This window comes from Phyllobates terribilis, unplaced genomic scaffold, assembly GCF_046119375.1.
Source record: "Phyllobates terribilis strain yellow unplaced genomic scaffold, ASM4611937v1 Scaffold_4__5_contigs__length_816908805, whole genome shotgun sequence".
Taxonomy (NCBI): Eukaryota; Metazoa; Chordata; class Amphibia; order Anura; family Dendrobatidae; genus Phyllobates; species Phyllobates terribilis.
Window position 1 is genome coordinate 750,307,274 of NW_027362764.1, and position 16,582 is coordinate 750,323,855.

The 16,582-nt window shown below is 43.9% G+C and overlaps 1 protein-coding gene across 1 annotated transcript in view; it reads left to right on the forward strand.

Annotated features, from left to right (window-relative positions):
- SQLE (squalene epoxidase) overlaps positions 1 to 13,434 on the forward strand; it is a 31,179-nt gene extending 17,745 nt beyond the window's left edge. The window contains exons 7-11 of the mRNA XM_073679874.1: positions 5,217 to 5,312; positions 5,592 to 5,734; positions 6,365 to 6,461; positions 8,072 to 8,159; positions 8,744 to 13,434. Of these exons, the coding sequence (XP_073535975.1) occupies positions 5,217 to 5,312; positions 5,592 to 5,734; positions 6,365 to 6,461; positions 8,072 to 8,159; positions 8,744 to 8,936 (617 nt within the window). The 3' untranslated portion in view covers positions 8,937 to 13,434. The remainder of the gene's footprint in view (positions 1 to 5,216; positions 5,313 to 5,591; positions 5,735 to 6,364; positions 6,462 to 8,071; positions 8,160 to 8,743) is intronic.
- The last annotated feature ends 3,148 nt before the right edge of the window (positions 13,435 to 16,582 follow it).

Genomic DNA, 16,582 nt, shown 5'->3' on the forward strand with positions numbered 1-16,582 from the left:
CACAGCTCCCTGGTGAGGACCACAGTCATAGATACATCACTTCTTCCTAGTGAGGACCACAGTCATAGATACGTCACAGCTTCCTGGTGAGGACCTCAGTCATAGATACGTCACTTCTTCCTAGTGAGGACCACAGTCATAGATATGTCACAGCTCCCTGGTAAGGATCACAGTCATAGATACATCACTTCTTCCTAGTGAGGACCACAGTCATAGATACATCACAGCTCCCTGGTGAGGACCACAGTCATAGGTACGTCACTTCTTCATAGTGAGGACCACAGTCATAGATATGTCACAGCTCCCTGGTAAGGATCACAGTCATAGGTACGTCACTTCTTCATAGTGAGGACCACAGTCATAGATACGTCACAGCTCCCTGGTGAGGACCACAGTCATAGATACATCACTTCTTCCTAGTGAGGACCACATTCATAGATACGTCACAGCTTCCTGGTGAGGACCTCAGTCATAGATACGTCACTTCTTCCTAGTGAGGACCACAGTCATAGATACGTCACAGCTCCCTGGTGAGGACCACAGTCATAGATACGTCACTTCTTCATAGTGAGGACCACAGTCATAGATACGTCACAGCTCCCTGGTGAGGACCACAGTCATAGATACGTCACAGCTCCCTGGTAAGGATCACAGTCATAGATACGTCACAGCTCCCTGGTAAGGATCACAGTCATAGATACGTCACTTCTTCATAGTGAGGACCACAGTCATAGATACATCACAGCTCCCTGGTGAGGACCACAGTCATAAATACGTCACTTCTTCGTAGTGAGGACCACAGTCATAGATACATCACAGCTCCCTGGTGAGGACCACAGTCATAGATACGTCACAGCTCCCTGGTGAGAACCAGAGTCATAGATACGTCACTTCTTCGTAGTGAGGACCACAGTCATAGATACATCACAGCTCCCTGGTGAGGACCACAGTCATAGATATGTCACAGCTCCCTGGTGAGGACCACAGTCATAGATACGTCACAGCTCCCTGGTGAGGACCACAGTCATAGATACGTCACAGCTCCCTGGTGAGGACCTCAGTCATAAATACGTCACTTCTTCATAGTGAGGACCACTGTCATAGATACGTCACAGCTCCCTGGTGAGGACCATAGTCATAGATACGTCACTTCTTCATAGTGAGGACCACAGTCATAGATACCTCACTTCTTCATAGTGAGGACCACAGTCATAGACACGTCACTTCTTCATAGTGAGGACCACAGTCATAGATACGTCACAGCTCCCTGGTGAGGACCATAGTCATAGATACGTCACTTCTTCCTAGTGAGGACCACAGTCATAGATACGTCACAGCTCCCTGGTGAGGACCACAGTCATAGATATGTCACAGCTCCCTGGTGAGGACCACAGTCATAGATACATCACTTCTTCCTAGTGAGGATCACAGTCATAGATATGTCACAGCTCCCTGGTGAGGACCACAGTCATAGATACGTCACAGCTCCCTGGTGAGGACCACAGTCATAGATATGTCACAGCTCCCTGGTGAGGACCACAGTCATAGATATGTCACAGCTCCCTGGTGAGGACCACAGTCATAGATACATCACTTCTTCCTAGTGAGGACCACAGTCATAGATACGTCACAGCTCCCTGGTGAGGACCACAGTCATAGATACGTCACAGCTCCCTGGTGAGGACCACAGTCATAGATATGTCACAGCTCCCTGGTGAGGACCACAGTCATAGATATGTCACAGCTCCCTGGTGAGGACCACAGTCATAGATACATCACTTCTTCCTAGTGAGGACCACAGTCATAGATACGTCACAGCTCCCTGGTGAGGACCACAGTCATAGATACGTCACTTCTTCATAGTGAGGTCCACAGTCATAGATACGTCACAGCTCCCTGGTGAGGACCACAGTCATAGATACGTCACTTCTTCATAGTGAGGACCACAGTCATAGATACGTCACAGCTCCCTGGTGAGGATCACAGTCATAGATACGTCACAGCTCCCTGGTAAGGATCACAGTCATAGGTACGTCACTTCTTCATAGTGAGGACCACAGTCATAGATACGTCACAGCTCCCTGGTGAGGACCACAGTCATAGATACATCACTTCTTCCTAGTGAGGACCACAGTCATAGATACGTCACAGCTTCCTGGTGAGGACCTCAGTCATAGATACGTCACTTCTTCCTAGTGAGGACCACAGTCATAGATATGTCACAGCTCCCTGGTAAGGATCACAGTCATAGATACATCACTTCTTCCTAGTGAGGACCACAGTCATAGATACATCACAGCTCCCTGGTGAGGACCACAGTCATAGGTACGTCACTTCTTCATAGTGAGGACCACAGTCATAGATATGTCACAGCTCCCTGGTAAGGATCACAGTCATAGGTACGTCACTTCTTCATAGTGAGGACCACAGTCATAGATACGTCACAGCTCCCTGGTGAGGACCACAGTCATAGATACATCACTTCTTCCTAGTGAGGACCACATTCATAGATACGTCACAGCTTCCTGGTGAGGACCTCAGTCATAGATACGTCACTTCTTCCTAGTGAGGACCACAGTCATAGATACGTCACAGCTCCCTGGTGAGGACCACAGTCATAGATACGTCACTTCTTCATAGTGAGGACCACAGTCATAGATACGTCACAGCTCCCTGGTGAGGACCACAGTCATAGATACGTCACAGCTCCCTGGTAAGGATCACAGTCATAGATACGTCACAGCTCCCTGGTAAGGATCACAGTCATAGATACGTCACTTCTTCATAGTGAGGACCACAGTCATAGATACATCACAGCTCCCTGGTGAGGACCACAGTCATAAATACGTCACTTCTTCGTAGTGAGGACCACAGTCATAGATACATCACAGCTCCCTGGTGAGGACCACAGTCATAGATACGTCACAGCTCCCTGGTGAGAACCAGAGTCATAGATACGTCACTTCTTCGTAGTGAGGACCACAGTCATAGATACATCACAGCTCCCTGGTGAGGACCACAGTCATAGATATGTCACAGCTCCCTGGTGAGGACCACAGTCATAGATACGTCACAGCTTCCTGGTGAGGACCACAGTCATAGATACATCACAGCTCCCTGGTGAGGACCACAGTCATAGATACGTCACAGCTCCCTGGTGAGGACCACAGTCATAGATACGTCACTTCTTCATAGTGAGGACCACAGTCATAGATACGTCACAGCTCCCTGGTAAGGATCACAGTCATAGATACGTCACAGCTCCCTGGTAAGGATCACAGTCATAGATACGTCACTTCTTCATAGTGAGGACCACAGTCATAGATACATCACAGCTCCCTGGTGAGGACCACAGTCATAAATACGTCACTTCTTCGTAGTGAGGACCACAGTCATAGATACGTCACAGCTCCCTGGTGAGAACCAGAGTCATAGATACGTCACAGCTCCCTGGTGAGGACCTCAGTCATAGATACATCACTTCTTCCTAGTGAGGACCACAGTTATAGATACGTCACAGCTCCTTGGTGAGGACCACAGTCATAGATACATCACAGCTCCCTGGTGAGGACCACAGTCATAGATACGTCACTTCTTCATAGTGAGGACCACAGTCATAGATACATCACTTCTTTCTAGTGAGGACCACAGTCATAGATACGTCACAGCTCCCTGGTGAGGACCATAGTCATAGATACGTCACTTCTTCATAGTGAGGACCACAGTTATAGATACGTCACTTCTTCATAGTGAGGACCACAGTCATAGATACGTCACAGCTCCCTGGTGAGGACCACAGTCATAGATACGTCACAGCTCCCTGGTGAGGACCACAGTCATAGATACGTCACAGCTCCCTGGTGAGGACCACAGTCATAGATAACGTCACAGCTCCCTGGTGAGGACCTCAGTCATAAATACGTCACTTCTTCATAGTGAGGACCACAGTCATAGATATGTCACAGCTCCCTGGTGAGGACCACAGTCATAGATACGTCACTTCTTCATAGTGAGGACCATAGTCATAGATACGTCACAGCTCCCTGGTGAGGACCACAGTCATAGATACGTCACTTCTTCATAGTGAGGACCATAGTCATAGATACGTCACAGCTCCCTGGTGAGGACCACAGTCATAGAAACGTCACTTCTTCATAGTGAGGACCATAGTCATAGATACGTCACAGCTACCTGGTGAGGACCACAGTCATACATACGTCACTTCTTCATAGTGAGGACCATAGTCATAGATACGTAACAGCTCCCTGGTGAGGACCACAGTCATAGATACGTCACTTCTTCATAGTGAGGACCATAGTCATAGATACGTCACAGCTCCCTGGTGAGGACCAAAGTCATAGATACGTCACTTCTTCATAGTGAGGACCACAGTCATAGATACGTCACTTCTTGATAGTGAGGACCATAGTCATAGATACGTCACTTCTTACTGGTGAGGACCACAGTCATAGATACGTCACAGCTCACGGGTGAGGATTACAATTATAGATACGTCATTTCTTACTGGTGAGGACCACAATTATAGATACGTCACAGCTCCCTGGTGAGGACCATAGTCATAGATACGTCACTTCTTACTGGTGAGGACCACAGTTATAGATACATCACAGCTCCCTGGTGAGGACCACAGTCATAGATACGTCACAGCTCCCTGGTGAGGACCACAGTTATAGATACGTCACTTCTTCCTAGTGAGGACCACAGTCATAGATACGTCACTTCTTACTGGTGAGGACCACAGTTATAGATACGTCACTTCTTCCTAGTGAGGACCATAGTCATAGATACGTCACTTCTTACTGGTGAGGACCACAGTTATAGATACGTCACTTCTTCCTAGTGAGGACCATAGTCATAGATACGTCACAGCTCCCTGGTGAGGACCACAGTCATAGATACGTCACAGCTCCCTGGTGAGGACCACAGTTATAGATATGTGACAGCTCCCTGGTGAGGACCACAGTCATAGATATGTCACAGCTCCCTGGTGAGGACCACAGTTATAGATACGTCACTTCTTCCTAGTGAGGACCACAGTCATAGATACATCACTTCTTCCTAGTGAGGACCACAGTCATAGATATGTCACAGCTCCCTGGTGAGGACCACAGTCATAGATACGTCACAGCTCCCTGGTGAGGACCACAGTCATAGATACATCACAGCTCCCTCACAGCAATGTTCCTTTACTGCAGAACATTTACAAGATCCTTTCCACTTTGCTGTTGAAAATGACCGACTGAGGACGATGCCGGCCAGCTTCCTCCCACCTTCTCCTGTCAACAAAAAGGGTAAGACTTACATAGGGATATTTAATTTATGCTGCTTCCTAGAAAATAAACTATATGAAGTGAGAGACCACCAGTGCTGATTTAGGGCATGAGCTACGTGGCAGCTTGTGGCTCCAATGTCCCGCTGCCACCATCCAACAGGGTTGGCTTTCTGCCGACTTTTGGGTCGTGACCAATTGCACTTTTATGTCACACGGGCACGAGTCGCCACATTTTTCTAGCCTTAGTCCGACCGACCTGATGACAAAACTTATTGTCTCTTGTGTTTGTTGGGTGCAGGAGTGCTGCTGTTGGGAGATGCGTACAACATGAGGCATCCACTGACCGGAGGAGGCATGAGCGTTGTCCTGAATGATGTGAAGATTTGGAGGGATCTTCTACAGGATCTGCCAGATTTGAACGAACACTCGCAAGTCCTGCAGGTGAGAATCGCATTTCTAAACATGATTTACCAATATTGTTTTGGATTTCTCCGAACGTCAAAGACTCTATGAAAGAGGGATAGGGAGGGTTGTCCCATTTATCCATTACAAAGGATGGGGGTTGTTTATTGGCAATCTCGGCATCCTTTGTAAGACCATTTTTTTTTTTAATTTTTATGCAAAAGCCAAAGAGATTCCCAATCCTAATGTCATGTGCGGCTTTCCAGCATTTCATGATGGACTCTTCATTGCATTTATGGCCCTAAAGAAGTATTTCCACGCTGAGGAAGTTTGTTATGTGTCCCGTTTATCTGAAACAATCCGATTTAGATGGATGGAACTAGCTTAACAAATTTTGTGGGATGTTAATTCACCCTACGGTACATTCCCGCTGCAAAAAATTGGTAGCAAAATCCGTGTCGGCATAATCTGTACGAAATTGTGTTGCCGTCTTCTTTGCGGAAATGCCACATGTGCTACCATTTTCACCCTCTGCATTGTATGTCGAGTCGGGTTCATAGTAGTTTATTTATTTATTTTTTTTAAAAAAATTGCGTACAATCTAAACTGATGACAAATAAATGATTTTCCTGCAGTGACGTCTTAATATTGTGTCCTAATATTTTTCAGGCCAAACAGCAGTTCTATTGGTCGAGGAAGAAGTCGCACTCTTTCGTGGTGAACGTTCTGGCTCAGGCTTTATACGAGCTCTTCGCTGCCACAGATGGTGAGTGGGAACTGCAGAGACTCATGACGTGATAGGAATTGAGGTAGATATAAGGGCATCCGAAAAGGATAAGGCTAAGGTTCCGGCTTTAGTGCCCACCAACCGCCACATTGCACGGATGTGTAGTGGCGCTCAGTGATGTGTCCTATATACATTCCAGTTTCAGTGACTTGTAACACGCCCCATCACAAGCGGGCAACTCACAGTGGCACATAAGTGTTCACAGTCCTGTAATATGGAATGTATCAACCTCCATGATTTCATGGTAATAATGTTGTATTGCACTTAAAAGAGTTGTCCACCTTTGGGAACATTTTTTTTTTAACTTAAACACATGCATTGGGGGCTAAAAATCAGTTTTTCAATTGGGTTTGATTAAAAATTTTGCAATTTATTTGCCGTCTACAGCCTCCAAGCTGCACGGTCTATTGCCGGCTGCAGAATAAGTTTCATAGGTTTTTAGGTTAAGTCCATCGAGTTCAACCTATAGCCTAACATTTTGATCCAGAGGAATGCAAAAACACCATAAGGCAGATTCTAGTTGTCCCATATTAGGGAAAAAATTCCTTCCCGACTCCACATGTGGCAATCAGATGAATTCTTTGGATCAACGTCCCATCACAGAATCTAGTGCCTATAACCCATAATATTATATTTATGAAGAAAGGCTTCCAGGCCCTTCTTGAATTTTAACCATCATATGGCAGAGAGCTCCATAGTCTCACTGCTCATACAGTAAAGAATCCTTAGTCTCACTGCTCTTACAGTAAAGAATTGAAAATTTCACTGCTGTTACAGTAAAGAATCCATAGTCTCACTGCTCTTACAGTAAAGAATCGAAAATTTCACTGCTGTTACAGTAAAGAATCCATAGTCTCACTGCTCTTACAGTAAAGAATCCATAGTCTCACTGCTCTTACAGTAAAGAATCCATAATCCAACTGCTCTTGCAGTAAAGAATCCATAATCCAACTGCTCTTACAGTAAAGAATCCAGTCTCACTGCTCTTACAGTAAAGAATCCATAGTCTCACTGCTCTTACAGTAAAGAATCCATAGTCTCACTGCTCATACAGTAAAGGATCCATAGTCTCACTGCTCATACAGTAAAGGATCCATAGTCTCACTGCTCATACAGTAAAGGATCCATAGTCTCACTGCTCATACAGTAAAGAATCCATAGTCTCACTGCTCTTACAGTAAAGAATCCATAATCCAACTGCTCTTACAGTAAAGAATCCATAATCCAACTGCTCTTACAGTAAAGAATCCATAGTCTCACTGCTCTTACAGTAAATATTTGCCTTCTGTGATTATGATTAAACCTTCTTCCGTCTAGATGTAGAGGATGCCACCTAGTTAGCTGAAAATCTGTCAGTGATCTCATTCAGATTAAATGATGGTAGAGAATGTAACTATTTTATCTGTCTTTTTCGGAGCTCCTCTCAGCCAATTTATGACCGCATCAAAGTTGAATGTGAAGTAAAATAGAGTCTGTAAAAGCAAAACGATGCAAAATGTTTAATGAGACCCAATTGCAAAAATTATTTTCAGTTTGTATCCATGTAGAATTTCTTAATAGTTTCCGATCTGTTGCCTTCTTGTCCACAGATTCCCTGTACCAGCTGAGGAAAGCCTGCTTCAACTACTTCAAGCTTGGAGGAGAATGTGTCGCCGGCCCCGTAGGACTTTTATCTGTGTAAGTGACCCCATACAGTCCACCCGTTTCCTCATATACTATAAATAAGTTGATACTCCGAGTCCACGCCACTTTACAAGGAGAGGCAAAAAATTTACTATAAATTACGGCATAAAAATTGCCATAACTCTTAAGTGGAGATTTTATTGCCGGTTTATAATGAACATTGATTTCATATTCCAGCGCTCAAGCGGAACAAACATCAAGTAAGAGAAAAGCCGGCACTTCGTCCTTCCCGATAAAACTCAGTGTTTATTTTTTATTTTCTTCCAACACAGATCCTTAAACATCTGAAGCGTTTTGGGAGTAATCTTCCTTATTCTTAGATTTATAGCTAGGTTTAGTTCCGAAACGCGTTGCAATAAACACTGAGATTTCGCAAGAAGGACGGCTTTTCTGTTACTTGATTATATTGAAATGCTTTGCTCAAGCTGCGGAGTGGCCTGGATGAAGCCATTACAGGTGGGGTGAGCTGTTGGTTTCTTATGTTGGACAGGACAAACAAGTGCCAAATTTATTACATCCTTGAATAATATACAGGTAGGATTTTGCTGACTATAATTACCCTATTACTCTTCTTGCAGAGTGTCCCCCAGACCCACGCTGCTCATTGGACATTTCTTCGCCGTCGCTTTTTACGCCGTCTACTTCTGCTTCAAGGCCGAGTCCTGGTTGACCAAACCCCGTGCCCTAATTCGAGGCAGCGCAGTCCTCTACCGAGCCTGTTCCGTCATCTTCCCGCTCATATATTCAGAGATGAAACACCTGATCTACTGAGCCCAGACATTGAACAATTAACCTTGCCCGTTGAGGGCACAAAATAAGGCAATGAGGTGCGGCACCTGTGCCATCGCAGACTCGGGTCCTGTCCCGTAATCGCCGGTCCATATTGATCTTAATTTATACAAGAAGAATGATTGCAGAAGGGGAGTCCGGACGGCTTCTCGCTCACATCGGATCCGTTCCACATCTGCATTCTGTGATGAAACACAAACTATTTTGTGAATCCAGAACCACAAGCGCCTTCACGTGCATTAATACACATAAGAAACCTGCTGCCAGAAAATGATGTTTCTCAAAGGGGCCAACGATTAGACCTAGGCGATCATTAACTTCGGAAGTGCTGGAGCCTCCCTGTAATCTTAATTCATGGACGATAATTCTGCTTCATGTTAATCGGCAGCTCCTAATTTTTTATTTAATCGTAAACTGTGGGCAGGAGTTATAGCAGTGCCAATGGGATCACTAGGAGTGACGGCACCCACCCCAACATTAGCCTGTCTTATATAACCACTAACATCCCGGGGCCAAACACCCCCGACTTGGCCGTAAACTTCACTTAGTTCGATCTATGTTCATTACTGGCTTTAGGATTGCCTGGACAAACGATCCAACGCGTTTCGTTCCTTTGTGCCTCTTCGGACTCGCAGCATTCACATCTGAGTCGGTGTGGAATAGGATGTAAATGGTTGAATCTTATTACGTTGCACATTGTTTCATCATCTTTAAAAATTCCTAATGGGGTAATAATATTCCATGTGTGAAATCGTCAGAAAACTCTTCACTGAAGAGATCGATATTCTAGAGGCAAATATTTTTGTACAGTATATTACACAATGTCTCGTGGACTCTTTGTTTTTATATTTTATATTATGGAAAATTTTATGCAAAAAAAAACAAAACCCGTGAGATTTAACGGAGTTGTTAATTTTTACAAATTAAAATGGATTTGTGAACAGGTTGAGAGTTGGTGTCATGAGAAATGTCTGGGAAATGAAGAGACAGATTTGCTGAAGTGGGAGATAGAGTACTATAACGGTGTGGAGGAGGGGAGCAGTAGTCGTAGTCTAAAAATGGCTACTGCAAATAGACTTGTTGCTAGCCACTCCATTTACCACACCACAAAGCCCTGGACTTTACCCTTTAAACCCAATGTGATCCCCAAGGGGTCATTGGGCTGCTGGCCGGTGGTGCAGGCTGGCCGGTGGTACAGGCTGGCAGGAATAGTCCGTTAGCCAGGTCAAAACTGAGAGGGCAGACAAGGTACAAAAATATCAGGTACTAGTGGAACATGGAACAGTTGACCGTGCTAACAGACTGGCAAAACAGCAGCCTGCAGTAACTTATGCCCCATGCGCGCTTCTGCAGAAGCCATGTAGTGAATCATGTAGAACTTGGTGAAGGTGTGGACTGAGTCTGAACTTGGCTGTCTTCATCAATCCTATGACTTTGAAGAGCAGTACCATACATGCGAGGCCACAGGGAAGAGACATGGAGGGTTCGAAATCCCTGTTCTATTGATCGTGATGCCCCCAACAATGAGCGGTTTATAACCTTTCCTGAGGATAGATGATGGAAGTAAATTGTGGGAAAACCCCTTAACTCTCCATGATGTTCAGTGGCATGTTATTGTGAACAGTTAAGCAAATTGAAGATGCAATGGTCTCTAAAAGGCCTAAAGTTAAAGATTACACATTTACTTTGTATTTTAGGGATATATATATATATATAAAAATAGTCATTTTTTACATTTTAAAAATGACAAAAAAAGGAAATTGGGATGATGCAAAAGTTTGGGTACCCTTGGAGCTTTGACCATGGGTTTCAGACATGAATTAGCCTGTTAGGGTTGTGACTTGTTCACTATCATCGCTAGGAAAGGCCAGGTGATGCAAATTTCCCAGCTTTATAAAAGCCCAGCCTCACTACCACAATCAAACCGCCCAATCTCACTCCTCAACCATGACTACAAACTCTTGGCAAAGATCTTAGCAAGCCGTCTACAACTGCTACTGCCCGGTCTTCTATGTGAGGCTCAAACGGGCTTTACTCAGGGGCGGAGTAGTGTGGCAAACATAGGCATGGCGGTCCAAGACACATCGAGACCACCCGCAACGCTGAGGAGTCTAGATGCAGAAAAGGCCTTTGACAAAGTGGCATGGCCTTTTTTGTATGAAGTTTTGGGCAGGGGGAACTTTGGCCCAAGGTTTCTGCAATATACTCAATACCTTCATATGAATGCAATTACCTGTGTGGCGGTTTGACTCCTTCCGAGGAGTCAAACAAGGATGCTCTCTATCAACCCTTCTATTTAATCTTTCCATTGACCCCCTACTGCGTCATTTATTTCAGACCCCTACCTTTAGGGGACTTTTGGTGGGTTCTGGGGAGCTTAAGGTCGCCGCATTCACGGATGATATCCTTCTGGTAATAACTAACCCCAAACAAGTTCTACACTCTCTTATACGAGAGCTAGAGGACGTGGGAGGCCTATTAGGCTATAATGTTGACTGGGACAAAACAGAAGTGATGATGCTACAAGGTTCCTCCAAACCGTTGTGGACATCGGGGTTCCCCTGTCAATGGACTACTAGCTCACTAAAATACCTGGGAGTGCAAGTGACGAGACGTCCAGCTAAATTGTGTAAAACTAACATCAATCTATATCTCAACAACCTAGAATCCACTTTAGCTAAATGGAAAGATTTGAACCTATCCTATCTAGGTAGAGCCAACTTAATTAAAATTACAGAATTCCCACGTCTTCTCTATCTTTTTCACACTCTACCAATTTACTTGAGAAACGGATTAACTACTTATACTGCTAATTTATCTGGCAAGGAAAGAAGCCCCGTATTGCATATAAACTGCTCCAACAGATGAAGAGAAATGGGGGGATAACCTTCCCTGATATTAGACACTATAATTTAGCATCCTTATTCCGGGTGGTGGTGGACTGGCTGGGGGGGACCTCCTTCTACGCCCAGTATGGCCTGGAGTGCTGTCTCACACCAGGACTGGCTCTTCCTGTCCTCCTACACCTCCCTTATATTGAATTGCCGGCTGAGGTGAAGGCGAACCCCTCTTCTGGCGTCTACATGGAAAGCATGGCAGAAAATACGTTGACAATTTCAGCTCCCCCCTCAAATATCTCTGCTCCCACTCGTTGGTAACCCCCATTTCCAGCATGGGCATGCCCATCATGTCTTTTATCAGCGGCACTCTCAGGGTATAACATCCATTAAACATCTGATTCACTATGAGGAGCGCCGTATGTATTTAATAGAGGAAGTACAATCTAAATACCCTACCATTACATTCCCCCCGTTCCAATACCTACAGGCTAAGAGTTATGTGACAAAGATAATAACTCATTTTCCTGAGCGAGAGTGGGATCCATACCTGCTTAGATGGTTCACTAAACTAAATCACCTCATCTGGTCAAATAACCTCTAATTATAAAATTCATCCATATCGCCCTAGACTATGAGAAATCGCAACTTTCACTAACAAAATGGCAGATCGATGATCCCGCCTTATACAGCACAATTTTGAAAGCCCTGGACCAAGCCCACAAATTTCTCCCGTCAGCTCAATCCCTTGAAAAAGAGATTGAAAATATGTCATAGATCTTATTTAACCCCCCAGAAGAGTCATAGAATGGGGGCTGTACACAACCACGAGTGCTTTAAATGCCACTCCCCTGAGGCTAATCTATTCCATTGCCTGTGGACATGCCCGATCATTCAGCCCTTCTGGACCAGAATACAACAATTTACCACCACACACCTAACAAACTTTGCTCCTGATGAGCCTCTTTTGGCCATCTTTGGATACCTAGAGCCAGATAAATACACATGCTCTCCGGGGGCCCGTAAGCTGCTACACATGGTGGTGGCGGCAGCCGGTGTTAAGGCCATCTTACAGATGTGGATCCACGACCAAGCTTCTCCTTTTAGGATCTTTTTAGACAAAATTGTCGTTCCTGCTTCAAATGGATTGGGCTCAGGCCTGCTTACACAGGGAGGAAAAAGTACAGTTCTTCTTTGAAACTTGGGAAAGTTTCATGGCTTTGATTCCACAACGCACCCAAGATGATATTAGAATTTGCTTCCAACCTAAAGTGTGGTGTCAAGAGCAACTACTATTGGGGGAATCGCCTGTGTAGAAGTGTGTTTGATAGAGCCGCAGTGTGGAGACACATCTAGGTGTCAGGGGTCTATCTTAGTATCGATGGGTCCCGCACAACTTTCAAAGAGAGTATAAGGTTATACACCCCTGTTGGGTGATCTATATGTATGGAAAGTACCTGTTTTGGGCATTCTCTTTTCTTCCCTCCCACCCTCCTATTTCTTGGTTTGTTTTTTTGACTTGATGTAACTATGCTTGGAATGTACATTCTGCTATTTACCATCTTATAACAACCTTGTCATTTATATTTCAAGTCACTTTCGCATTTATTAACGTATGAAAACTTTATATTCAATAAAAACAAGATTTAAAAAAAAAAAAAAAAAGGCCAGCCTCCTCTATCCTCATGTCAAATAACAGCAGTCATCGGTTCTTCTAAGCAGCTGCCTAGCACTCTGAAAATGAAAATGGTGGAGGCCCACAAAGCAGGAGAAGGCTATAAGAAGATAGCAAAGTGTTTTCAAGCTGCCCTTTCCTCAGTTCGAAACGTAATTAAGAAATGGCAGTTACCAGGAACAGCGGAGGTTAAGATAAGGTCTGGAAGACCAAGCAAAATTTCAGTGAGAGCTGCTCGTAGGATTGCTTGAGAGGCAAATCAAAATCCCTGCTTGACTACAAAAGCCCTTCATAAAGATTTAGCAGACTGTGGGGTGGTGGCAGATTGTTCTACTGTTCATAGACACCTGCACAAATATGGCCTACATGGAAGAGTCATCAAAAGAAAACTTCTGCGTTCTCACCATAAAATTCAGCATCAGAAGTATGCAAAAGAATATTTAAACAAGCCTGATGCATTTTGGAAATAAGTCCTGTGGCCTAATAAAGTTAAAATAGAACTCTTTGCCCCAATGATCACAGGTATGTTTGGAGAAAAAAAGGGCACAGAATTTCAAGGGAAACAACATCTCGCCAACCATTACATATGTGGGTGGATCAATTTTGCTTTGGGGTTGTGTTGTAGCCAATGGCACGGGGAACATTTCACGGGTAGAAGGAAGAAAGGATTCAATGAAATTTCAACAAATTCTTGATGCAAACATTACACCATCTGTAAAAAAGCTAAAGTTAAAAAGAGGATGGCTTCTACTAAACACATCAAAATCCACAACAGACGACCTCAAAAGGAACAAGCTGAAGGTTTTACAATGCCCCTCACAGTCCCCTGATCTGAACATCATTGAAAATCTGTGGTTAGACCTCAAAATAGTGGATGCAAGACGCCCCAGCAATCTCACAGAACTAGAAGAATTGTCCAAGGAAGAATGAATGAAAATCCCTCACACAAGAGTTGAAAGACTCTTGTCTGGCTACAAAAAGCGTTTTCAAGCTGTGATACTTTCAAAAGGGGGCGCTACTAGGTACTAACCATGCAGGGTGCCCAAACTTTTGCGTCAGCATATTTTCCCTTTTGTAATTTTTTAAATTTAAAAAGGTAAAAATATACATATATTTTTGCCTAAATACAAAGGAAATGTGTCATCTTTAACTTTAGGCCTTTTAGAGATCATTTCATCCTCAACTTGCTTAACTGTTCACAATAACAGTAATTCTGATTAGGGGTGCCCAAACTTTTACATGCCACTGTATATTTCAATCTTGATGTGAGCTCACCACCTCAAGCTGAGCTCTGTATTACAGAGCCGGCACCTGCCTCTAGTTCTGGTCTTTGCTGTATAACCACCTAAATGCCGCTATTAATCTCGTGACTGTGGCATTTAAGTGGTACAATCCTGGTGGTGCAACCGTTTGAGCACCAATGGGTCCTCCCAAGGTGGGTCCTCCCAAGGTGGGTCCTCCCAAGACACAATTGTTGGATGGAGATGGGTTGCGAAGGCATTCAGCGGTCCGCTGAAAGAGCACTAAAAAAAAATAAATTGAAAATTGTTTTAAAAAATAATAAAACTTTACATCGCTCTAATTTTGCCAATACAAAAATAAAAAAATAAGCATATTTGGTATGGTCGTGTCTCTAAAAGTCCAATCCATCAAAATGTAAAATTATTTAACGTCATAAAAAAGGAAATAAAAAAATCAAAATGCCAGAATTGTTCGCTTCTTCCCCCTCGATCAAAACATTGTATGTATCCAACACGGTGCTGATAAAATTTACAGCTTGGCATGCAAAAAAACAAAAAAACAAATTTCATACAGCTTTATTAACGGAAAAATAAAAAAGTTATAGGCTTTGGGAAAAGGCAACACAAACCAAAGTTTTTTCTATTTACAAACTTCATAATTTTTTTTAAGCCACTAAAATAATTATAAAAAATATATACAAGTGCTACTCACTAAATTAGAATATCATCAAAAAAGTTAATTTCAGTTCTTCAATACAAAAAGTGAACCTCATATATTATATAGAGTCATTACACACAGAGGGATCTATTTCAAGTGTTTATTTCTGTTAATGTTGATGATTATGGCTTACAGCCAATGAAAACACAAAAGTCATTATCTCAGTAAATTAAAATAATTAACAAAAAACACCTGCAAAGGCTTCCGATGCGTTTAATAAGGTCCCTTAGTCTGTTTCAGTAGGCTCCACAATCATCGGGAAGACTGCTGACTTGACAGATGTCCAGAAGGCAGTCATTGACACACTCCACAAGGAGGGTAAGCCACAAAAGGTCATTGCTAAAGAAACTGGCTGTTCACAGAGTGCTGTATCCAAGCATATTAATGGAAAGTTGAGTGGAAGGAAAAAGTGTGGTAGAAAAAGGTGCACAAGCAACCGGGATAACCGCAGCCTTGAAAGGATTGTTAAGAAAAGGTCGTTCAAAAATTTGAGGGAGATTAACAAGGAGTGGACTGCTGCTGGAGTCATTGCTTCAAGAGCCACCACACACAGACATATCCAGGACATGGGCTACAAGTGTCGCATTCCTTGTGTCACGCCACTCATGACCAATAGACAACGCCAGAAGCGTCTTACCTGGGCCAAGGAGAAGAAGACCTGGACTGTTTCTCAGTGGTCCAAGGTGTTGTTTTCAGATGAAAGTAACTTTTGCATTTCATTTGGAAATCAAGGTCCCAGAGTCTGGAGGAAGAGTGGAGAGGCCACAATCCAAGCTGCTGGAGGTCTAGTGTGAAGTCTCCACAATCAGTGATGGTTTGGGGAGCCATGTCATCTGCTGGTGTAGGTCCACTGTGTTTTATCAAGACCAAAGTCAGCGCAGCCGTCTACAAGGACATTTTAGAGCACTTCACGCTTCCCTCTGCCAACAAGCTTTTTGGAGATGGAAATGTCATTCTCCAGCAGGACTTGGCCCCTGTCCACACGGCCAAAAGTACCAATACCTGGTTTACACACAACAGTATCACTGTGCTTGATTGGCAGCAAACTCGCCTGACCTTAACCCCATACAGAATCTATTATAGAGAATCTATGGGGTATTGTCAAGAGGAAGATGAGACACCCCAGACCCAACAATGCAGACGAGCTGAAGGCTGCC